At 42.6% G+C, this 24,821-nt stretch overlaps 2 protein-coding genes across 3 annotated transcripts; one reads left to right on the top strand and one right to left on the bottom strand.

Annotated features, from left to right (window-relative positions):
- Positions 1-7,777: 7,777 nt before the first annotated feature.
- Positions 7,778-9,499, bottom strand: LOC135485723 (uncharacterized). The gene is made up of 3 exons (XM_064768117.1): positions 9,386-9,499; positions 8,686-8,864; positions 7,778-8,586 (listed from the first exon to the last, which is right to left on the bottom strand). The coding sequence occupies exons 2-3, from the start codon at positions 8,807-8,809 to the stop codon at positions 8,198-8,200; spliced, it is 513 nt and encodes a 170-aa protein (XP_064624187.1). The 5' UTR covers positions 8,810-8,864; positions 9,386-9,499; the 3' UTR covers positions 7,778-8,197.
- Positions 9,500-11,719: 2,220 nt separating this feature from the next.
- LOC135484921 (uncharacterized) lies at positions 11,720-17,256 on the top strand. 2 transcript variants are annotated; one of them, XM_064766628.1, is made up of 12 exons: positions 11,720-12,045; positions 12,414-12,538; positions 12,635-12,747; positions 13,147-13,754; positions 13,857-13,988; positions 14,135-14,224; positions 14,390-15,098; positions 15,201-15,347; positions 15,475-15,706; positions 15,797-16,285; positions 16,381-16,608; positions 16,768-17,256. In XM_064766628.1, exons 1-12 carry the CDS (start codon positions 11,797-11,799, stop codon positions 17,078-17,080), a joined length of 3,435 nt encoding a protein of 1,144 aa, XP_064622698.1. In that variant the 5' UTR covers positions 11,720-11,796; the 3' UTR covers positions 17,081-17,256. The 2 variants fall into 2 exon arrangements, with proteins under 2 accessions (XP_064622698.1, XP_064622697.1); XM_064766627.1 differs by having other exon boundaries at positions 13,147-13,988.
- The last annotated feature ends 7,565 nt before the right edge of the window (positions 17,257-24,821 follow it).

Below are 24,821 nucleotides of genomic sequence, written 5' to 3' on the forward strand. Positions count from 1 at the left end.
TACCAACGTAGCAAAGGTGTGATGATCATTACCGTTTCACCATGAAGGCTGCCGATGGTCATTTTCCGAGGCTTTTTCATTAGTCCATGGCTTTCGGCATAGTCCTTCATGTGGTCTCCAATATCATCAATGCCCACATTGACATTTTTGAAGATGGGTGGCATTTCATCAAAACATTCGATCTTCGACTCTGGGACAGCAATGTCACATTCTACGATACCAAACAGGTCGTTGGCTTTGACAGCATTCAGAAATTCCTCCATTGTTGCCCCCTTTTTATGTCTGCGGCTCCACTTGGTTTTCGCGTGAAGGTCATTGAGAAAGGTCTTTATTTCTTTGTTTCCTTTGAGTTTCTGCCACTGACACTCATACATTTCCTCGACCTGATATCCTTCACCTTTCAAATAGGCATTTGTTTCTTTTGTTTTCTGCCGCAGTTGGGACAGCGGAACTTTGTTTACTGGATGTACATCGTGTTTACACGTGATGGGACATTCTTTTTCATGTCCGTGGTATAAACAACCTTGAAACTGATAAATCTTGTTCAATTCCTTGCTATAGCCATCAACAGGCATGCTCTTTGGTCCTATTTTTGTTTCGTGTCCATCTTGATGTCTCTGTATGATCCCAGTATTATCCGCATGTCTCTTCCATGCTAACCATTCATAGGCTTGTAGTTCCCATGGAAAAGAACGTTCTAGTTTAAAGTTATTCTCCAATTTTCGTCTATTGTAGAATTCAGTTCCTTGTTCGTTCATCAGACTTTCGAGATACAGTGAGTTTGCGTCGAAACCACGAATGGATTTGCAAATCTTTGGGTTTGTGAAAGCATGTTTTCGTATGTATGTTTTATCTTTTTCCTGATAGCGGTTGAAAATGATGGACGGACCACCAACAATTTGATTGCGCAATGAATGATACAAATCAGCATCCTTCTTCCCAAAGAGGGTAAAAAAGATTCCTGTGTCCGAAAATAGATCTTTCATTGCTAAGCCAGGCAAACTTTGCCATCTTTGAAAAGGTCAAGGCCCCTAGACATGAAGTAATTGCACATTTTGTCTATCGCCCCCATGAAGGGTTTGACATCTTGGTTGTTGTACCATACAAGGAAATCCTGCATTGATGACATGTCTTCTTCGATCCGTACCTTCTGCATACTTTCATATTGTTCTGCAGTAATGTTACAGTCTTTGAGTTGACTGTAGAATGCGTCATGAGGTGGAAGAGGTGTCTCCTTCAATTTCTCCAAGTTGTCAAACCATTTGTAGGGGAAAAAACCGTTAGCCTCGGGTACTTTGAACGATTTCAAGTATTTTGCATACGTTGTGTTTGGAGCCAGGTAGTTTAGAATGTCCAAAATCTTCAGGTTATCAGTAGTGATAGACATGTAAACATTCTGTTTTTTTATAACATTAATATTTGGTAGGTTCTCTTCGTCCCTTGTGGTGAACTTTATCAGGGCGGGAAACAATGCACTCTTCATTGCATTGACGTCATACTTTGCCGAGTTGAAACCAATTACTGGTAATTGCTGTCGCCATCTGGAAAATTCCATGGCAATTGTGTTAATTGGCCTTGACCCTTTCCTCCGAGTTTTCCTCTCACATTCTGGCTAATCTTTGGTGCAATCATTTCCAACCTCATCGCAAGAGCCATCACAGTCATCCTCAGTTGCCATCTGTTTGTCGTCACCGTCCTCCTCCTCATCGTCATCACCAGGGTTTCGGGAGGCTTGTTCTTCTTTCACTATCAAACTCTTTAAGATTTCGGTCAGGTCGTGGTATTTGACATCAAGTAGTTTGCCAGCAGCGTCTGCAGTCTCATTCAAATAGGCCACGAATTGGTCTACAAGTTCATCTTCATTACCAGAACTGATGAAGCATTTTGCTTCTGTATATTCTGGAACAATACTGCATACGCTGATGGAGGCAACGCGGTGCAGGGCTACCCACGACAATTTATCAGTGTTGGTCTTGTCTTTAACTTTGTCCATATAACATTCAATGTCATATGACGCTCAGTACGGGTGGAATTGATCCTCCTGTGCAGGGACCTGAATCCCATGTCTCTCCATCTTTGCGAATATGCTTGCTGGGGGTCTGAATACGCCACCGGGAAAAATAAACTTTGTCTTTCCCTGACTTTCCCTGAAATGGCAACTGTACTCAAAGACACTGTCACAACTTCTGCACTTGTGTGCTTTAGAATAGGACTTGAAGTCCTTTATATAACTAAAATGTTTCTCGGAGAGGTTAAGATAAAGTGTGGTTTTATAGTGACTAACACTGCGCCGTACGAGTTCAGCCTGGGCTTGTTGGTTGATGGAATAAACTTGAATATTGATCTCAAAGATGTCTTCCATTTCTCTCAGTTGATGTAACATCACACCACCATATTCTGCCATGCTGGTTTCTAATTCTGCCATTGCACAATACTCATTGAATAATACAACTGCGGGTGTCTCCAAACCATGAACTGAATGACCTTTATGTAGTGCCAGACAGCGAAAAAAACAGAGGTTGTCCGTGATTACACCCCCAGCTTTATATTTGCGATCCAATGCGATAATTGACCGGTTGTTCTTGATGAACTGTGGGAGCGGATTTAGTCCTGTACCTATCGGGTGTGTGTGTAACGGGTATACATAAACCAGTACATTTGTCACAATATCAACGACCCACTGACTATTTGGTCTCTGCGCCTTAGCATACACTAGTATATCAACATCTCCTAGGATTGATAAGAGACCATTCAACCCACTTTCGTTTTGTATCAACAGGGGTCGATCTAGTACTCTGGTGTTGTTGCTAGCGTGGTAATACCTGCGCTGACCGGAGACATTGTTGTACAAGATAAAGCCAAAAGAATAATTAACCCTGTATTGATTATTCTGCTGTTGATGAATTGTTCGAAAGGTTACCTCTAATTCCTGGAACGATGCAGACTCTAGCATGATATTATAAAGTCTCTGGCGCCGTCCATTCACCTTGCTTTTTGACTCGATGTGCTTCAGATTTTCCAAGTAGATCTGATGTAGTTCTGGTCTCACAAATGTTGGAACATGGACCTGGTGCGATTGCGCTGGATTGACACGTCTCGGAATTTTGTCAGATGGTTCCTCAGCTGCTATTTCTTCAGGTTTCTGGTGACGTTTCCTTGTTCCCCTTGTCTGCCCAGATGTAGTTGCCGTCTCTGTGGCAATTGCTGATTTCTGTGCATGGCTCTTCATATGTCGTACCAAGTTATCTTTACGATCATATACTTGTGAACAATTGCTACATGTAAAATTCTGTTGGTCCAACGTGTGAGTGCTACGCTGGTGCCGTTTAAGCATGTCCAATCTGACAAATGTACGCTTGCATATATCACAAACATGGCTGCGCTTGTCATGCCCTTTTTTATGTCGATCAAGACTTTTCTGAGTACTGTATGTTTTATGGCACACAGGACATTAAAATTTTGACGGGGGTCTTTCTTCATCCATGGCTGTGGCTGAATTGATTCGACACATTGGGCACCAGCATTACTTATTCTAAGTCAATTATCAAATTATTAAGTGGCCAACAAGAATGCTGGCTTGTGACGTCTTGCTTGCCACTGATGCTTGTGACGTCAGAGGAACGCGTGATGTAAGAGGCAGGAACCGCCTCAGAAGAACCGCCTCAATGCTGGTCCTTATTGACGAACCATACCACTGCCATGCACAGCGCAGTGTACTGAAAGTACAGGATTGCAAACCAAAAACACGAGCATTGCTGCATAACGAAACTGCAGTGGAATTCATACTACGATGTCATAATGTGAATTTCAAAATAATTGTTGTCACGGCCAATGATCAGACAGGGAGAAAACAAACGTAAATGGCGAGATTTGTTGCAATATTGCCAAGACGCAAGAAAACGGCCGCCATTTAGGCCTAGAGTTTATACTCCGAACCATGTCCATTGCTTGATGGTGTCATACCCCAAACCATGTCCCTTGGTTGATGATGTCAGGAGTTAAAAATAGATTGGGGCACACAACGGGTTAGTACCTAAAAAAAGCCAAATCACCCCAGTTATTTCAGTGTCTTCCGACCATATGATCTTCTAACACTAATAGTGATAATCTTCTAAACGGAAAACCACAGGCAATCACGACTGTAAGGCTAACATAAAACACCAGAATTTCCCCCAGATTCCAAAGGCCCTCCAAGAACAGAGAAGAAAGAGCCTCATTGGAATCTCACAGGAAATCCCTTTATGATGACATTACAGTATCAATTTTGGCCGAGTTTGTCTGCATGCAGTTTGGCAAAATGAATATCCGAATTTTGTTTGCCACGTGCAGCGTATTCATCCGACATGATCATGCTAACTGCTGCTCTAATTGTTGGGCACATTTTGGGACATTCAGAGTGGATGGATCAGCTGCCCTTCCATCATATCTCGACCAGGGTAATACGGCCTCAGACGCCTTCCAGCGGGGTGTTATTTGGTGTAAATTCCTCCACGTAAATCCGCCATGCGTTCGGGATAAGGGCAGCAATCTCGCAAAGTAGAACCCCATTACCCTTCGATTGCCATTTGATCATCCCTCCCAGCCATTGGGTTCGTTGTGGTATGGAACAGTTCCAGAACTATTGAACTGAGCCAGTTCAACAGTGGTTACCTGGCCTAAAATGATTACGGGATGACAGATAGATCACGGTCATGATCAATAATAAACTGACACACCTGCATCAAAGGGGTATCCAACGAATACTACATGCACACACTACAAGTTTTCACATGTATTACTTGCAACCTTGTAGTTGAGAAGTACAATAAGAAACTAATCAAAATTCTACTGTGAGCTATTATTGCTAATTTCCATATCAAAGGTCAAAGGATTTTCCCACAGGCAGCACATTCCAAGCTACCGACTGGAGTGTGCAGAATGAATGCATGCAGATTATGTCAATACAAATTATTGTGCAGATGCAAGCACATATAATACAGCTACTCAGTGCACAAAAAATCAATGATGGCGCTTATATTTATATCCCCGCGGTTATCATCCCGTGAATTATTGATGCCTAACTGCAACCCTGAAATGTGACAGCAATTATAGTCCTTGGTTTTCAATGGTCCGCTGATTTGCGCATAATATTTCGAAACGGACTCTAATGGACTCGTGTTGTAAATAGTAAACAAACCGATCGACGTGAATGATAAAGATTCAAAATGTCATGCAGTTTTCTTTCCACTTTTATAAAAATGTGCTGTTAACCAACTGGAACTTGTCCGTATAGCCGCGGATTCTGGGTTTTCCAAGTAGATTATGCGAAATTTCCGAAATAGAGAAATTATGTGGAGTAAAAGCTATAGTTTGTTGATATATGCATGTTTAGAATTTTGTATAATAATCGGTGGTTATACGGACATGCGCTAGGAAAGGCTGCGTCCTTTCCAACAGAGTATGCTTCGATGCGATGTAGCATGTTGATATAAAATTGATCAAGGTAGTTTTTTACCTTCCCAAAAAAGTAATTTTTCTGGGTAATAAAGAAATACGATCCAGTTATTTAGGGAGAAAGTTCACTTAGATGCTTCATACGTAACGTAACGTACCATACCATTTGAATCATTGTTATCAATGATTTATCACGAGTTGAAGTGGGGGAGCTTTGAGTCACGCATGGGTACAGATCGACCTTAACTGAAAGACTAAAGGCCTTCATACACTACATGACAAAAATAGAAATCAGCTGCTACAAAAGTCACCCTCGAAAAAAGACATTCTGGTGACATTCCACAGAAGTCGAAATTTCTCCACACACTGATAGACATGTGGACGTGCAAAACGCAACTGTGACATATGTTTCCAGATGACACTCGACAATAGTCAATAATGCAGCACACATTTGCTACAAAATGATCCCGACAGGTCACAGAAATCACCATTTGCCACAAATATTTTTGTGACTTTCCACACTTGTTGACTGGTCACTACACATTCATGACATTCCACGTCAACAATGACCAAAATTCTTCTACACCGACGTCACACTTCATAACCATGGCAGACACCGAACTGGTCGCATCGGTATGTCTGTCTCTCATTAGTGAGGTTTCGCACCGTTACGAAATACGAAAACGAAGCACGAGAATAGAGTTCGTATTTGTACTTCGTACTTCATGCAATTTTGAGATGCGCATAAAACACGAAATATGAAGGACGAATCTATCTGGCATGCGCAGTAGCCGTTGTAGGTGGCGCTTTTTATAAAGATGGCAGTCGCAGAATAGGTTGAAAATGTTTTGTTAGCCGGCGAGGAAGACGATGACGTGTTTCTCTCCTTTTGCCAGGTCTGAAGGAGAGTACGTATGACCCAGCGAAACCAAAATTCAACATAGCAGACGTTTCAAGTGCACAATGCTGGGCATTCTTCAGATTTGAGAAGCAGGACCTATTCCGGCTCGCTGATGCCCTTCGACTTCCTGAGAGATTCGTCCTACGTAATAGATCAGTTATGGATAGGATATCTGCACTATGCATCTTTCTGGCAAGACTTGCCTTTCCCAATCGATTCGTGACTCTTGAGAACTTTTTCAACTAACCTAAATCTACCCTCTTTATGACCGTTTCGTCTTTACTCAACTTCATATACGACAGTTTCTCTGGTAAACTCACCAATCTTAATCAACCCTGGCTTGTCAACAGATTTCAGGAATTCGCCGATGCGATACACGATAATACGCAACTGCATTGGCTTCATAGATGGGACAGTCAGACCGATCTGCCGGCCGACGCACCTCCAGCGCATATGCTACAACGGCCACAAGAGGGTTCATGCGATAAAATTTCAGTCCATAGTGACACCAGATGGGATCATCGCCAACCTCTTTGACCCAATTGAAGGTCGAAGACACGACTGCTTCTTGCTGACACAGAGTGGTGTTCTGCAACAGCTTGAACAAGGGCAATGTGAGGACAGAAACCACGACCCATTCTGCTTATATGGGGACCCAGCCTATCCTACTGGGGACTTTCTCATACCTCCATACAGGAACGCGCATGATCAGAACCAGCTCGAGTTCAACAAAGCCATGTCATCAGTGCGCGAGGCAGTTGAATGGCAATTTGGTAAACTGATTCAGCAATTTGCCTTCCTGGACTTTAAAAAAAAACTCAAAGTTTTCTTACAGCCAGTCGCTAAACTTTACCTTGTCGGCGGTTTACTCGTTAACTGCCATACATGTCTGTATGGCTCAGTCACCTCCAGCTACTTCAACGTTCAACCACCCGAACTCGAAGTTTATCTTGGGTGAATTGTTCAAGCTAAGGATACAGGGTGACCTAGCAAACCTTTCCCGCCCAATTATTGCTTAGTATTTGAGCAATCAGTTTTTTTAGGAAAACGGTTTCTCGGTCACTCGTACCAGAACAGAAACAAAATGGACTGTTGTCATTACATGCATTTCACACATTTATTGATAATTAACAAAGATAAATATCATCATAAACATGGGACTTCATGGTCGCTCTGTAATTTCATTACATTTTATAAGTGCAGCAACAGTACAAAGCAGCCACAATCAGGACATTATGTATTTCCTGTATTAGAAAATTGTTTCTATCAGAAATATTTGTGTATTTTGATCAGGGCTAATTTGTTTTAACTTCTAATGTAAAACAAGTAGAACTCCTTCAAAATGAAGTGAATGCACATTTCAAGGATGTTGTTTATATGTCAGAAAACAGACTCCCATTCTTTAAATGTGCCTTCACTTCTATTAAAAGGAGTTGCACTTAGTTTAAAATTTGAAATGCTAGCAAAATAGCCGCCCCTTCGGTGAAACCTTAAGAAGTTCTAAGAGTGAAATTTATGCAACATTCACTTGTTTTAAAGAAGCAGTTAGTATTCATTCCATGGGTGTCCAAGGAAATGTTTCACTTGCCAATTTTTCAAACGAGCGAGATTGGTACTGCACCTTATGTTAAATACTGAATGATGTTTCATGTGCATCGTGGACATTCGAAACATTTGAAAGTTTATTTTAAAAACTACCTATAAAAAGAACCAGTAGAAGCATAGTGAAAAAGAACCAGTAGAAGCATAGTTGAAAAATTAGCCAATGAAACCTTACCTGGGTAATCCTGTAACTGCCCAAACATATGCTTAACATGATTACCAGCACTGCAATTGCGGTACATGATGCTATAGAAGAAAGCATTAGGTTTTGGCAGGGTTTTTAAGTATGACCATCATAAGCTTGGTCATTTCCATCTGCTGCTCACGCTGCAAGTCCAACTGAGCTTTTTTTAAACTTAGCTCCTCTTCATGCAACTTACTGTCCTTTTCAAGTCGTTCTCTTTGGAGTTTCAGTTCTTTCTCACGCAATTCTGCCTCCTTATCGAACTTCCTTTCCTTGAATCGAATTTCCACTAAGCGCAAACGGTCATCCTTTTCGTTCTTTTCGGATAAGTACTCGATTACATCTGACCGCATTTTTCTCTTGCGTGTGGTAGGTGTTTGCTGTGGTCCTGCACTATCTTCTGGATCAGTCGCGATCTCGTCTTCTTCGGGGGCATCTCCTTCAAAAGGATTGTCGTCGGTGTTCTCTAAAATGTTATGAAAGAAAATTAGAAAAATATCCAATCAAAGCTTTTCCTGCAGCGTTCTATATCTAATTCTAGAAAAAGGGCGCAACCTGTATTGACCTTTTTTCAAAGCCCGCATAGCAGCTTCCCTAATGATAATCCCCTTGGCCTCCAGTTTTTTGCCATCAGCATCCTTTTTCTTGGTCCTGGGTTTCTCGTCAACCCCTTGTTCTATTAGAAACATCCAATCGGTCAGTAGCTTTTTAACTTCGTCCTCTTCTTCTTCTTCGACACCACTCCTGCATTTGAAAAAAATAACAACGTCATCGGCGGTCCCATAGAGTGCAAACCACAAAGTCAAGAGGATGTCGATAGACGTAACATATCGTTCATCAGAAATAGTTCATCGATCCTTATAAAAACCATAGATTTGAAATATTTATTTATACCAGTCAATTTCATTGTGTTTGAAAAGAGGCACATGTACATGCCAAGTGCGTAGGCTGGTTTGGGCATGGGAAGGTGCACATCTTGGGGTGGTGGAACTAAAATTTAGAAAATCAGCATATATTCCACACCAGAAGCAGTCTTTAGCTGGTCGAGTTAAGACCTTATGCGTTCCCAGGTCCTATATCCCGAAGCTGTAGTTCAAAAGAAGAAAAAGGGGTGCAATTTATTTGCTTGCCAAGGGCGGAACTACTCTCATGGCTCAGCGGGGTGGGGGTGCACGTGCATCCAGTGCAGCCCCCCCCCCCCAGCCTACGCCCTTGCATGCACATATGTTTTAAGTTCAAACTAATTGAAAACTAAGTGAACTCACGCTTTCTCGGACTTGTTCTCAGCCTGCCGGTGTTGCTTTAAGAGATGTTTGGCCCGGTCTTTTGTTTGTCTGAGGGTCACCTTCTTTCGTTCCTATCGAAGGTGGAGGTTTACAGCGTCTGTCACCCCTTGCCACTCAGCCGTTGTTGACATCCCTTTTGCTATGTTGACTTTCCTGGCGACGACTTCGCGGAGCGTCACTTCATCTAACGGTCTGTTGAATTGCGTTGAATTGCGTTCCGATTAGCGCCATTTTTTTGGGGGGGGGGGCAAGAAGGCTCTCTGAAACCCGGAAATTACAGAAAATTCAAAGAAAGATACACATGTATAAGGGTGAGAGGGAAAGAAACCACAGGCGGGCTTGGTCAGTTCAGAACCTTCTTGTGTTTTATACACCTTCACAAAAAATAGAAAGGCCACCCTGTCTGACCAGGAGTGCACAGCCTATACCACATATGCGTCTGCTGTCGTGTTTTACCTCAAAGCCGATGTTGCTTGAAGAGAATTTAGAAATGTGACAAAACTAGTTCGTACTTACCACTTCGACGCAAAGGGCACGACAAATTTGAAAAATCCTCGTGCCTCTTTTATACCAAAGACGGACTGCGACTTCTATTCACACATGAATTGATTATGTCAAACACATTTGGTAATTCGCACTGCGCTGTTCAGCCGACCCGTAATCTCCGATCCATTTTGCCACTGGGAATTACCCTTAAATAACTGCGGTAGCGAACTGAGTGATACTATTTACGAATTGAAGTCAGCAAAAATTGGTGACGTGGTACGCATTTCGTGCTTCGTTTTCGTATTTCGTAAGGGTGCGAAACCTCACTATTGTCGTCAGTGACGGCGTCCGTCCGTCTGTCCGAGGGTCGGGCCGTCTGTCCGTCCATCATTGAGTTTGTCCGGGCCATTTCTCGGTGCCTAGCAAGAGTATGATTTTCATATCAAGAGCATGTGTGTATCCAACAATGAACCTGTGCGCTGTGCCATTATTTTTTCATTTCAACCCTTTGTGGTTGATATAGGGGGCGTTATTCGAAATATTTGTCCGGGCCATTTCTCGGTGCCTATTCATAGTAGCCTTTCCATATTAACAAGGTGCATGTGTCCAACAATGAACCTGTACGCTGCACCATAATTTTGTCAATTTAACCCTTCGTGGCTGATATAGAGACGCTCTACACAAAAAAGTTGTCCAGGCCATTTCTCGGTGCCTATCGATAGTAGGCTTTTAATAATAGACAGGATTAGCAGACGCCCGACTCCGACTCCGAGTGCGAGGTGATTCCCTTTTTGCGCTTTACGTCATCAACAGTGCGGGGGTTTCCCAAGTGGTCACTCGTACTCGCTCGTAAACTCCGAGTTGGACGTCCTCTATTCGTAAGTGCGCTCCCAGTGCAAATTTCTCTGTTATCATCGAAGATTCGGAGTATTTCCTGATCATTTTTAAATGTAAATGCTTTCAAGGATATGTCAATGCCCAGCAATGTAGTTCTGGTGGAAAAATGGTGCTCTGTATGGGCATCTTTGTTGGGTGGCATTCTCGCGATTTTTTTGCACATCGATGCGCATGCGATGCGTGCACATCATGTGTACATGACATGCATCATGTGCATGGTAGTAGTTATCAATGGTTATTACAAGTGAGGAAGCATGCAATTGCCCTTGGGTTATTTTTTGCTCCCAAGTCCAAGATGTAGGCCTATCTGCCATTTCTGGTTTAATTCACGATCAAAGGAAAATCACTGCCGATCAGCTGATTGTTTCCGTCATCTGCTATGTTTACGTTTCGCAGCGCCATCTAACGTAAAACACCTGGAACTGAGATCAACTCTGACGGGGAGTCGTGACGTTGCTAATCGATCAAACTGAACATTCGCGCGCGGATCCGACTCTGACTCGTACTCGTACTCGGAGTCGGAGTCGGGCGGCTGCTAATCCTGGCTATTACCAGGGTGCGTGTATCCAACAACGAACCTGTGCGTTCAAGGAGGATCGGACAACTGGTCACATGATCTACTATGAAAGGTCAAGGTCATATAAACAACTACACGTGGTCAATATGTCAATAATAATACGTCTTTTTAAATGCTGTTTCCATAGAGATAGCTATGGGTTATTAAAGATTTTATAACTGAATATGTTTAAATAATGACAGAAGAGATTTATAAAGAAAAAAGGTAGTCTTTTGCTGCTCATTTTCTTGAAAAATCTGCATCGATCGAAGTGAGGTTAATGTATGTGAAAATGAGCATAGTGTTTGGTAGCCTTGGTAAGAGGTCGGTTATTGTCATTATCATAGGGGATCTTGAAAAATGGTGGCCACCATCGTGTTTATCATGAAATTTACCAGCAAAAAGAGCCTGAGATCCCCTAAGATCCCCAGGTTTTAGCCCTCTAGATACCATGGAAACGAGACATAAACAGCGCTCTTCACGATGGGCCTTAAGTAGCGTTTTTGGTGCAAAAAGGCAGCAGAAAAGGACTGAAGAAGAGGTAGATCATCCGTCATCATGTGTGTCAACCAGCACTCTTGGCAGCACATCAAATGTGACTGATGCTAGTCATGACAGCAAATGTTCGTCACCTGCAAAGCGATTCAGGACATCGGCTTACTCACCATCTTTTTCTCCTTCGAAAAGTCCTGCTCAACTGGTGAGTAAGAAAAGTTTGATAGCAGATAGATGTAATGTTGATGATGAGTGTAGCCTGTGTGTGCTGTAGCTATGTATAACTACAGGCTAGGCCTATGATAAAGGCACTTCCCTATAGGAAGGCCTAGGCCATGTCAAATGCATTGGTCAGGCTTGACTTGGCATGCCTATCGCCTATTTATGCTACGGTGCATAACGTGTGAATCAGTATTGCCTGCATCATCATCATGATCTGGTTATGAGTATTGTCAATCGAAATAGTTGTCTCTCATGTTACTCATCTTTGGTAGGGCATAGAATGGCAGGGCACAATGCCTGACACATCTGTGTGTGAGGATGAAGTCTTTAATTCTGCAACTTTGTTTTCAGACTGCCAATAGGCTTTTACTGAAAGCTTTGAAACCCAGCCCAAGCAAGATACAAGCTAGAGGAATTCATGGTGAATGGTCCCATGACGAGACAGTAGCTCTTGTTCAATTTATTGCCATGCACAGGTAAACATCAGGAATTATATAGCCTAAAAACATATAGAATTTGATAACAGTTATAATGACAAGAGTAAAATGAATTTTTTGTCTTTTTTTCTCAAGAGAACTGCAAACCAATGAAGAAACTGAATGGCCCATGATGAAACCGCCACATAATTATTGGACAGAAGCTGCTAAGTACATACATGATGTCACGGAATCTGTAAAACGTCAAGGTAATTTAATGTTTTATTCCCAGTTTCATTTGCTGTTGAAGTTGCTGTCATTTCATTGAGTGACATGTTTTGAATTATGCTGATTATAATCTTTTTCATTGCATAGGTTGACACATAAGGTGTAATGTAAGTATGGGTTTGGCTTGTGTGCTGGTTGCTTTTTGTCCACACCGCTTTATATCACTGTCATTGCATATCGCTTTCACCAAGGGTTTGGTATATTTGGGTGTGGTTGTGCTTATAGTTCTCGTCATGGGCCTTACGGTTTCACTTGTCTCTGTCTTTAGTCTTTCGTCAGTAGCTTTACCAACTGCACTAACCTCTCCCATCCTATCCTGCGGCTCCTTCATGCTTTTGATGGGCTTGGTTGCATGTTTTAGTTGTCGTTATTTCTTTCAGCTGGAGGTATACGCTCAAAGGTCATAAAACTTCGAAATGAATATGGCACTGTAGACAATGCTGAGGAGAGATTGGGGATCACAGTGGACTCGTATGTGGATGGCACACGGCCAGCACCAACAGCAACACCGCCACAACTTTCTCTTCCGCCACCTCTCAAGGATCTTGGCCACCTGACCCCACTTCAAAAGCAACAATTATCAGAGAATTTAGTAAAATCACTTCCAGAAAGCCAACTCCTGAAGCTACTGAAAAGTCAGATCAGTATCAATACCTTTTCACACCATTTTTTGAGTGACCTCATCCAGACATGCTTTAGAGCTGACAACATGGGGGACCATACAAGTGTGTTGGATGAACTTTTTTTCTGCCACTTCTCCAAGCAAGCAGACATTGGGGACCTTCCAGGTGCTGACTTTATCACCCTGTCAGTTGATGCAATGAAGAAGCTGAAGTCGGTGGGGAAATCAAATCTTATCTACAAGTGGCCAAGGTGTATCTCATTGAGGAGACCAAAAAGCGAGGAGTCTCTACTGCCACTGAATAGAATGCCATTTGGATTGATTGAGTATCAAATAGACTTCTTCAATGCCAATCACGTGAACCAGGTAAATAAGCGACTGTATTTGATGGGACATCATCATATCATTGGAATGAAACCTGTTAACATGAGTCATGCTGTTATGCTGATGGCGATTGTTTTTTTTCAGGTGAAGGAGTCGAAAGATTTTGCATCGTGGAGAGAAACCCTTGATGCGGAATTAACGTTGCACCAAGACAAGTTGATAACCGGTCCTATGTGGAGTGGCCTACCGCACAAGGATCTTGGAAATCCATTAAAGGTAACATGATTTTAATATCTTCTGTTGAAATGGCTTAACCAGGGGAGCAGTGAAGCATGTAGAGAATGTGGTTGAATACCATTATTATACTGGTATACTCGAGAAAACATACCTTAGTTTCATTACTTCTTTTTCTTCTTTTCAAGTCTCGAGTAAACCTTGCCTGCCGCAGTAAACAAACCGTACGCCGGAAACTTGCAAAAGTGGAGGGTGTTTCAACAGAACCTGAGATTCAAGTAAGTAAAGATCTGGCTTTCTTTGTCAGGAAGCAATCTGATGGTGCATGTATTGATACATGTTTTGGATTTAAGCTTGAGTTTAAATCATTGATTGAGAAGGGGAAAATGCATTGTGCAGGTCCTCTTCAGCATCCTACTCTCAGACTTATATCTTATTAACAGAAAAACACCATTCTGCAACTCAAAGATGCAAACCCCGATGGTCGCTTTTGGCTCAAAGCAGATGGAGTAGATGTCAAGCCGGCTCTCCAAGAATCTATGAAAGGGACATGGAATGGTGATACCGATATTGGGGATGGAAAATTGCAGAAGCTGAGAGAGGACTACGACAACCGTAGAAGGGGAATCGAAGACATCATTTCCAATGACAGTCTCCAGCTTTTGCATTCAGTCAAAACCAGTCTCGAAGATGATTCCGAGTTCCTCAACACTGGAGTAGAAAATGCCATCAAAATCTACCGGAGCAAGTTCAACAACAAGAACACCCCTGAGGAAACTCTGAAGTCTCTCCATTGGGAAGTGGTCGAGTACACAACTCTCCTCACCCAAAGTCAGCAGTTCATCGGGAATGTTGAGAAGATTCTTGAACAGTACGCTTCCAACACCATGACAATTGGCGCTGCAAGGGACTGCCTCCGCAAAATGAATGCTGCTGACTACAAAACCTATCTGAAGAATCTGTTCAAGAAGAAGCGTCAGCCGCCTGCATCTCATGTACTCGTATTCATGTTGTCAGATGAAAGACGAAAGAAGAAACCATATGCTGCCCCAGTTCAATTCATCCCATACCACAGCATTCGAGATCAGTACATCAGGGATTTCAGCAAAGCAATAAAGCAGGAAATGGTTTCAAGTGGTCTTTGTGTAGTAGGTAAGTCAATTCCTCTACAGTTTTCAATGTGAAATTTTATCTTTCGCAAGGCTTGTGTACATCTTTATACTTGTTTTCTATTCTAATTTCTCATTGCTTCAGGTACTGTTACGGACGGTGAATTCTGTTCCTTGCGCTCAATGGGGGAAACAAGACCTCTTCATTTATGGCAGCTAGTTCATGATGCCAAGCAAGCGGTTTCCAGGATGAACAAGCAAACACTCTTGGAGGTTCTGATACCAACCAATGGTATGTTCCATAGGTAGTTGTGATTGCATTGATAGAACACTATCGAAAAGCCTTTAATACCCATGATCGGATAATGTGGGATGAAGATTTATATGCACCCCTCTAGAAGTTTCTGACTTTTTTCCAGTCTTCCATGATGGTGTCCCTGTGATGATCCGAGAAAATGAGGTCGTCCCCGACACGCTCAAACTGCAGCTTCATGATCTTGTGCATCAGCAACGGATCCCAGAAGAAGAAGCTATTGACCAAGTTCGCCAAGAGCTTGTCCCAGTGGGTTATGAACCTTGTCCGTGGAGACCAAACTGCCCAGAGTCATACTTGGAGAAATTGCGCAGCATACTGGGAACAATGTATTTCAGGTTAGCAACAGACTGGTTTCTCTTGTATTATTGATAACCATTCATGGCTGTGTGTTCCTTAGGTTGATAATTTATTATTGACAATTTCAGGAACAGTGTGGAAAGTTGGAGTAATCGTGGAGTTGACTTCCGCCATCATCTGTACATACCAGAAGTGGACCCAACTACCAACCAAGTCCACCACGAACGTGCAGATCACTGCCACCTGTTGAAACGAATTGCTGGTCATACCCGAGAAGGCCGATATCCAATGCTGGAGTTTGACGGTTTTGACGAGGCAATGAGAGATCCAGGAACTGGACTGACGTACGCTGCCCTGGTAGGAAAAAGGAAGCAATCGGTAACAGATGCCGAAAAGTTATTGTCCTTCCCTGTTGCCAAATTCCTGGAAGAAAACGGTTTTGAAAGTGCTGCCAAATATGTACACACCATAGCCCAATGGCATGAGGGCAGTGATGGGCGTGGCTTGTCACAGTTGCAGCGTTCAAGGTACAATTACTTGACACTCAACTACATCATGGATGAGTTAATGCCTTGGCATGCTGAGAGGAATGATTTGTCAACAATCGACATCAATCGGTAAGAATTTTTTCAAACGGCTTCTAAATTCTCATAAATAGTTTTGGAAGTACATTGTACGTATTGTCATACTGGTACTTTGTTGATATTTACAGCCCATGGAACTCAGTTCGAGGTTTCTCTCGTGAGACGCTGATTGAAGTGACCACGAATATTGAGAGCCAAGAATACAGAAGACGAGAGAATACCACCATTGGCTATTCGGAGCACCCAAGGGCAGGAACAACAGATGATGTCGAGGCGCTGTTTTCTATATGTCATCGTCACCTTGGCGATACCTTCACCCTACAGGACTTCAAGCACAGATGGATGAAATTGGTCAAGTACGGAAGTATTCCTTTTCTATATTACTAGAACCGTCCATTCCATTGTCTGATCATAAGCACTTATCTTTTCAAGTGGTCTGATACTTAGTAGGTGAATGTAACTTGTCATGCTGCAGGTTAGTAAAGGTTATCATTCATTCATTAATCTGATTTCAGCGAGTTCAACAAGAGGATGGACCACAATCTTCCTTTCTACTATTGGACTTTGAATGAGCGTTTCAAGCTTGAGCAGGAGAGCTTCGACCAGCGTCCAGATTTTGATGAAAATGAGGTTGATGTCACACGCCATCCACTCAGACTTCATCGCTTGAGACTGTCATCTCGAGAGGACAGTTCCATTTTCTCAGCTGGACGATCATTTCTACCAGCCAAGAACCGGCCATCAGTCCGTCAGCGATTTCATAGACTCGAAGTCGGCCTTCCTCCTGTTCCAGAGGACCAGCAAATCAGATTGCAAGATTTAGAATAAATGGATAGAGGCAAACTTGGGCACCACACTATCCTCCTGGCTCCCATTCTAACTGGGTATGGGGGCAAATGTATCATGGACAATACTAATTGGGGAAAACGGCAAAAAATGATAACGATGAAATGATAATATTTGAAGGATGAAGTGATTATATTTGAACAATATACAAAATATTATTTACATGACAGAAACACTTCTTAGGTGAATTCATTTGTCTTGTTTCAGTTACAAATACAAGTTCACAGAATAGCCCCGTACGAGTAACTAGTATCTGGGGCAGGCCACTTTCCTTTTTTAACAATTTTACAATATCCATTTAATATACACTTGTTGGCAGCAGGGACATATTTGCGGATGACCTTGTCAATCTTGACTGACACAATCAAGTCATTTTCCATGCAGGTGGTCACTGCTCGAATCCGCTCCTTCGGAATGTATCCCGCAACCTTGAAAACATTGTTAATTTCGCACTTAACCACAATAGCATTTTTATCCTGTGGATTGTCCTCTTCCTTTTCAAGGATGGTTGCGACAGTTTTTCCTCGACAATGTTTCAGAACATCCTGTCTTTCCTGAGAGTAACTGGCTCCCCTAATCCAGAGACTGACATCCCTGTACCCGTCGTCATCATCATCCCCTTCTGGCTGATCACAGTCACTATCAGAAAGTCTCATACCGTTCATTCCTAATTCATCCAATGAGGAAGATGAATCACCATTAGAATGAGACACCTCGGCATGATCACCGTCTCTCAACAAAACTGTCTCTCCTTTTACGGTACAATTGCATGGGACATCAAAAGACACAAGGGGGAATCCGTACTCGTCTGGTGTGTTACCGTTGTCTGCTATTACAAATTGTCCGGGTGCACTGGGCAGTATATCAAAATCAACGATCAATACGGATTGACAGGAATCCTGAGTATCATCAGTGACATCATCATCTTCAGGATCGGAGAACTGAAAATATAAAAGAAGTTCGAATCATGAGACAAGTATTACAATAATAATCGATATAGGCTACATCTCGTGCATGTTCATCGCCTGTCATACGTACATCAAGCATAGGCCTAACTGCATCACATGTACATAACATGTACTACATGAAGTAGAACCTATTTTCGGATATGTACTACATGAAGTATAACCTATTTTCGGACAAGAAATATAACACGTACAATCCAAGCAGACCGTTCATTTACACTAATTAGCGGTTAAGACATCAGTAGGCCTCATCTATTATCGAAAATACTTTGATTTGATATCATTACTCACCACAAAATCGCATGAAGAAGTGACTTTAATCAGGGCTGGAGTCCACGACTTCCTCAAAGCATGAACTTTCTCCGAATCAACAAAGAGGAGAGAATTACGCACAAATATCCGATTCATGTACGAAACATGCCCACCTGTCACTCGTATCTTGTAGGCAGGACAGCAAACGATCGGAATGTCTTGTACAAGCGGTACTAAACAATAAACTAAGAGGGTATTTGACTGTAGAAATTTGGATTGTTGCTCCGATATGTACACACCGACGGCGGCCATGACTCTGATGCCGTCAGTTGCAAAGCGCTAATATAACCCGAGAGCACTAGTCACGTGACCAGTTGTCCGATCCTCCTTGCTGTGCGTTGCACCTTTTTTCATTTTAACCCTTTCTGGCTGATATATGAGGCGCTACACAAAAATGTTTGTCCGGGCCATTTCTCGGTGTGTATCAATAGTAGGCTTTTGATATTTACAATGTGTGTATATCCAACAATGAACCTGTGCGCTGTGCCGTTATTTTTTTAACCCTTTGTGGCTGATTTAGGGGGCGCTCTATACAAAAAAATTGTCCAGGCCATTTCTCAGTGCCTATCGATAGTAGGCTTTTGATATTAACAGGGTGCGTGTATCCAACAACGAACCTGTGCACTGCACCATTATTTGTTCATGTTATCCCTTCAAGGCTGATATAGGGGGCGCTACTCAAAATTTTTGTCCGGGCCATTTCTCGGTATGTGTCAATAGTAGACTTTTGATATTTACAGTGTGGGTGTATCCAACAATGAACCTGTGAGTTGTGTCATTATTTTCTCATTTTTGCCCTTCTCACCATAGACCGCATCTACACAGATCTACCCAGTCCTATTTGTGGAGTTGCCGAGACATATTGCTCCTACCATAAAACCATCTGGATTTCCTTACACTAATCACTTCGTACATTTGACTCTGCTCCACCTTGCTGAACTGAGAAAACGAATTGAACAGAAGAAAACAGATGTTGTAACAACCCTGTCAAGCGCCTTCCATGTCTACACCACAAGTGTACTGTCAATATCCAATGCAGATTCAACAAACATTGACAATTAAGATACCGAGGGTAAGACTACATGTATGTACGGAGCCCTGTGAATAGTTCAGTCTTTCCTAACATCATGTTTCTTAGCCCCTTTACTAAACTTTGTTTCATAGAAAGGTGTCATCAACATAAGAAGGAATTACTACTAGATGGTCCTTTACCCACTACTTCTGAATTCTTTATTTCTCACTGGTTGTTTATCAAATCTCATATATTTATATACTTTGAAACACATAATGTATTCCCCACAAAATTGAAATAAACCACCCTTTTCTGTCATTATTGAGGATGGAATATTTCCCTAATAAAAATATAAATATAATTTCTATACTATATAATATTTCTATTCTATTTATAAATATCCAATTTCTTAAGCAAATGTAGCGAATTCCCATGAAGATTTAAATTAGATGTTCTTTAACCTGTTACAACTGGTCTGATTTATTAATTCAGCGCCATTTTGAAAAACCAAAAAAAATTGTTTGTAGGATATACAATAGATTACTCTTGTTATTTCTCATCATTATACTCCCGCACACGCGTGTATCTTAAGAGCCCCTCCTAAGAAGGGGGGCTTAATAATAATTTGTTTTGTTGTTGAAACAATGCCTTATTTCTAATTCGTTACGCACGGATACACAACAGAATTGGCGACGAGGATTGAAATGAACAATCAAAGAATGCAATAGAGCAAAATGTCAGAACTGTCAGTACTTTGAGAAGAGTGTGTGCAGGTTTTTGTGCAGAGAAAATGATGAGTGACTGATTTCCTGTTCATGCATTGAATGCCATGTGCATTTCTACAAACATTTCACGGGACTGAGTGCATTGGCTGTGTACATGAATACATTTGAGGATCTGTGCTCGTTATTCTACAGAATAAACATGACAGATTTTAAAGTCCCGGTGCCCAGGTTTTCTGGTAAAAAGGAAGACTTTGAAGCATTTGCAGAACAATTTCTCAGTTGCATGGTTGCAAATGAAGTCACGGATGAACAGAAAATCGTACATACACTTGTGGCATTCATGGGGGACGAGCTATACAAGCTTGCCCATGACCTTTTTGCACCTGCGAAAGTCACGGATCAGAAGTACGACGAGATTGTTGCTAAATTAAAGGCACATCTCATCCCTGCACCAAACATCATCACTGCGCGTTGTACATTCAATCGTTGCACACAAAAGTCTGATCAGGACATTAACACATTCATTGCTACATTACGGCGGATGGCAGAGGACTGCAAATACGGTGACCACCTGAATGTGTGGCTACGTGACCGCTTCGTGGCAGGCCTACACAGCGAATCAATTCGCCGACGTTTGCTGCAAGAAAACGAGAAAATGACATTCGACAGTGCATGCAAGATTGCACTGGCATACGAGACGGCCAATCGAGAGGCAAAATCATTGCAAATGTCATCGAAGCCGGTAAATGCCGTAAAACAGAAACAAGGTCGTGCTTTTACAAAGAAGAAATCGGAGGTCAAGGAAAAATCGGGAAATGCTGCATCCGGTTCAAGTTCGCGACCATACGTCTGCATTCGATGCAAATCTACGAAACATAAAGTGACGGATTGCCCGCATTGGAGTTCGGAGTGCCATAACTGCGGTAAACGGGGCATATCCGAAAAGCGTGCTTAGCGTCAAAATCGGGTACCGGTCACGGCAAAGGTCTAACCAAAACTCTCAGCTTACTCGTAGTTGAAGGTGAGGGTGCTTCGCTCGTTGGTAGGAATTGGTTGAAGCATATAAATGGTTGGAAACATCTTTTTGGTACAACAGCAGACATTAGGTCTTTAGAGACAGATACTGAACTTACAAATGCTACCGAGGAGGAAATTCGTGGTTATCTACAGGATAAATACCCGGATGTGTTCAAAGATGGCTTAGGCTGCCTGAAGGGAGTGAAAGCTAATCTGAAGGTCAAGGCCGATGCAAAACCAGTGTTTTGTAAAGCATGTACTGTGCCATTCAGTCTACGTCAAAGGGTGGACGACGAAATTGAACGACTCGAACGTGAAGGAGTAATTGAAAAAGTTACCCATTCCGATTGGGCCGCGCCCGTGGTACCAGTGGTGAAACCTAACGGTAGTATTAGGTTATGTGGTGATTACAAACTGACGCTCAATAAGTTCGCTGATAATGAGCAATACCCCATGCCAAAGATGGAAGATCTCCTCTCTAATCTGGGTGGAGGTGCCGAGTTTTCAAAACTTGACTTACGCACCGCGTACCACCAGGTTCAACTGAATTTGGAGTCGAAACCGCTTACAACAATAAATACTTTAAAGGGACTGTATCAATACACTCGTGTTCCCTATGGGGTCAGCACGGCACCAATGATGTTTCAGCGCCTAGTGGAGAATATTTTGGCGGGAATTCCAAATGTCGCTGTCTCAATGGATGATGTCGGTGTCACTGGGAAGAACAGACGTGAACATTTGAGAAACCTTGAAGAAGTCCTGGGGAGGCTGAATGCAGCAGGACTACGCCTACGCTTGGAGAAATGTCGATTCTTCATACCGAGCATGCAATACATGGGGGTACAGGTCGACAAGACTGGCACTCAGCCTACAGATGAGAAAATTCGCGCGATTGCAAATGCCCCTGCGCCGCCGAATTTGTCTGAATTACGTGCATATCTGGGACTGATAAACTATCATCGAAAATTCCTTCCGAACTTACGCGCCTCGCGCCGTTGTATGATTTGCTACATAAGAACACCCCTTGGAGATGGGGCGAGGAACAACGGAAAGCTTTCGAGGACAGTAAAAACAGTCTTACTAGCAACACAGTACTCATTCACTATGATCCGAATAAGGAACTTATTCTCTCTTGCGATGCCTCACCCTACGATGTAGGTGCAGTGTTGCAGCACAAAGTGGAAAAAGGTGAACGTCCGGTCGCTTTCGCGTCGAGGAGGCTCAACAAAGCCGAATCTAATTACAGTCAAATTGAGAAAGAGGCGCTCGCGATCATTTTTGCCGTACAGAAATTCAGACAGTTTTTACTAGGCCGGAAATTCAGTTTGATTACAGACCATCAGCCGTTGGTAACTTTGTTTTCACCTGCGAAAGGAACTCCTGTACTCGCTGCGTCGCGCATGAAGCGCTGGGCCCTAATCCTTTCGACATTCGACTACGAGATCCGATACCGTTCGGGAAAGTGCAATGCAAATGCGGATGCATTATCAAGATTACCGCTTGAGGAAACTGTGAAAGATGGACCAAAGCCGAGTGATGCTGAACATGTTCTTGTGATGGACACTGTTGATGAGGACTTGCCCGTTACATGTAGGGATATCGCGCATGAAACCGCAAAGGATCCGATATTGCGTCGTGTAAGATTGCGTACAATGGAAGGTTGGCCCGAGAAATTAGAGTCCGCCGATGAAGTCTTAAGGCCGTACTTTAATCGCCGGAATGAACTGAGCTGTGAGCAGGAATGTATTCTGTGGGGTACACGGGTAATCGTACCGCGTACATTGCGGGAAACCTTGCTTACGGAGATACATTCGTCTCACGCTGGTATTGTGCGAATGAAAGCACTTGCGCGTTCAATTCTATGGTGGCCAAAGTTGGACATTGACATTGAAGAAATGGCCAAGTCTTGTTCCGAGTGTACTGAAAATGCTAGAAAACCCGCTGCTTGTAATCCCACTGCTTGGCAGTGGCCGTCTGCGCCGTGGAAACGCATTCACGTTGACTTTGCGGGTCAATTCCTGAACTTTCATTTCTTCGTAGTTGTGGATGCACATTCGAAGTGGGTCGAAGTTGAGATTATGTGTGACATTACATCTGCTGGTACAATCAGAGTTCTGCGGAAAATTTGCGCGTTTCGGATTACCTGAGCATCTGGTGTCCGATAACGGTAGTCAATTTACATCCGCCGAATTTCAGTTATTCTTGAAGGTGAATAACATTCGTCATACGCTTACTGCACCTGGCCATCCTGCGACAAATGTTCAGGCGGAACGTCTAGTTGGAAGTTTCAAAGACTCGCTCAAGAAAATGAAAGATCAGTCTGGAACCGTAGAGGACAAGTTGCAACGTTACTTGCTCTCTTATCGTACTACGCCTCAGTGCTCGACAGGGAAAGCCCCCTGTGAACTGCTCATGCGAAGGTCGTTGCGTACTCGACTTTCTGCGATTCGTCCGTCAGCTGATACACAGCCGATTCCAAAGGAGGATCCTAAAGCCGAAAAATTCCGATATTTCGAACCTGGACAGCCTGTTTTCGCCCGTAACTACGGCACTCATGGTGCAAAATGGCTGCCTGGTGTCATTCTTGAAAGACACGGGTCCAGAAACTATCAAGTTTCTGTTGGAGAGTTTGTGTGGAAACGCCACATTGACCAACTCCGTACACGCTATGCAGAGGTGCCCATGCCTCACTCTGGAGATGCTACTCCAGATCTCACCGATACTTCGCTACCGGTGAATCCCGCAAGCCAGCCGGCTTCCCAGGCTCCTACTCCACCAATGGAGTCGCAACCAAGAGTTGTACCACCAGAGACTCAATTGCCACAGCCACCCCGGGTTGTCACATCACCAAGGAGAAATCCGCCGCGTGAGAGGAAGAGACCAGTGAAATTCAAAGATTTTGTGTAAATATAATAGACTCTTGGACTATTGCTAGTATTAGAATTGCTAGTACTTCCGAAACTGGACTATTACTAGTATTAGAATTGCTAGTACTTCCGAATATATACGCAAACTTTCGACAAATCAATAGTCGATCTTGTATTCAATGATTCTTGGACATTGAATCAAGCGAGGATTATTTTTGCGCCTTTTGTGTTCAGTTGCGCGTCGTGATCTTTAGTGATTTAACCGTTCTTTCTCCAGAGAAATTCTTGGACTGTGCGAATTGCATAATAAGTGATTATTTTCTAATCCGTTCGTTTTCAGAGTTTATGGACTATATATATTTTTGCTGTGCTCAGACTAAACTTTTCAGTGCTTGCAGTTGGACTTGTGTTTTGCTACAAAGACAAAACAGCCAGGGAGGGGACAGATGTTACATATTGTACTGCGTTTCATCTGGTAGTTCCATAGTATTACATCAGGTAGTAGTATAAGACATACCAGAGTGTTACATTTTTGTGATTTTGTTATGACCAGCCAGCATGGATAATAATAATTTGTTTTGTTGTTGAAACAATGCCTTATTTCTCATTCGTTACGCACGGATACACAACATGATCATTCCTAGCCACAGAAAGCAGGCGATTAAATACCAGTGTTGTCAATGTCACCATCTAGAGCAACATTTAAATATCCACCCAAGTGAGTCAATGTCGCCAGATGGCTTGTAAACAATGTAAATTTTTCATGTAATTTTAATATTGCAATTTCAAAATATTGTGCACTGTATACTATATATACACTATCAA

This window comes from Lineus longissimus, chromosome 3 (genome assembly GCF_910592395.1).
Source record: "Lineus longissimus chromosome 3, tnLinLong1.2, whole genome shotgun sequence".
NCBI lineage: Eukaryota > Metazoa > Nemertea > Pilidiophora > Heteronemertea > Lineidae > Lineus > Lineus longissimus.

Bases quoted from the DNA above. Each gene is read 5' to 3' on its own strand.
- LOC135485723 (XM_064768117.1), bottom strand. From the start codon at position 8,809: ATGTTTCTAATAGAACAAGGGGTTGACGAGAAACCCAGGACCAAGAAA. The intron at 8,587-8,685 runs GTCAATACAGGT...ATAACATTTTAG, and splicing joins TATGCGGGCTTTGAAAAAAG to AGAACACCGACGACAATCCT.
- LOC135484921 (XM_064766627.1), top strand. From the start codon at position 11,797: ATGGAAACGAGACATAAACAGCGCTCTTCACGATGGGCCTTAAGTAGC. The intron at 12,748-13,146 runs GTAATTTAATGT...TATTTCTTTCAG, and splicing joins GGAATCTGTAAAACGTCAAG to CTGGAGGTATACGCTCAAAG. The intron at 14,225-14,389 runs GTAAGTAAAGAT...TCTTATTAACAG, and splicing joins CAACAGAACCTGAGATTCAA to AAAAACACCATTCTGCAACT.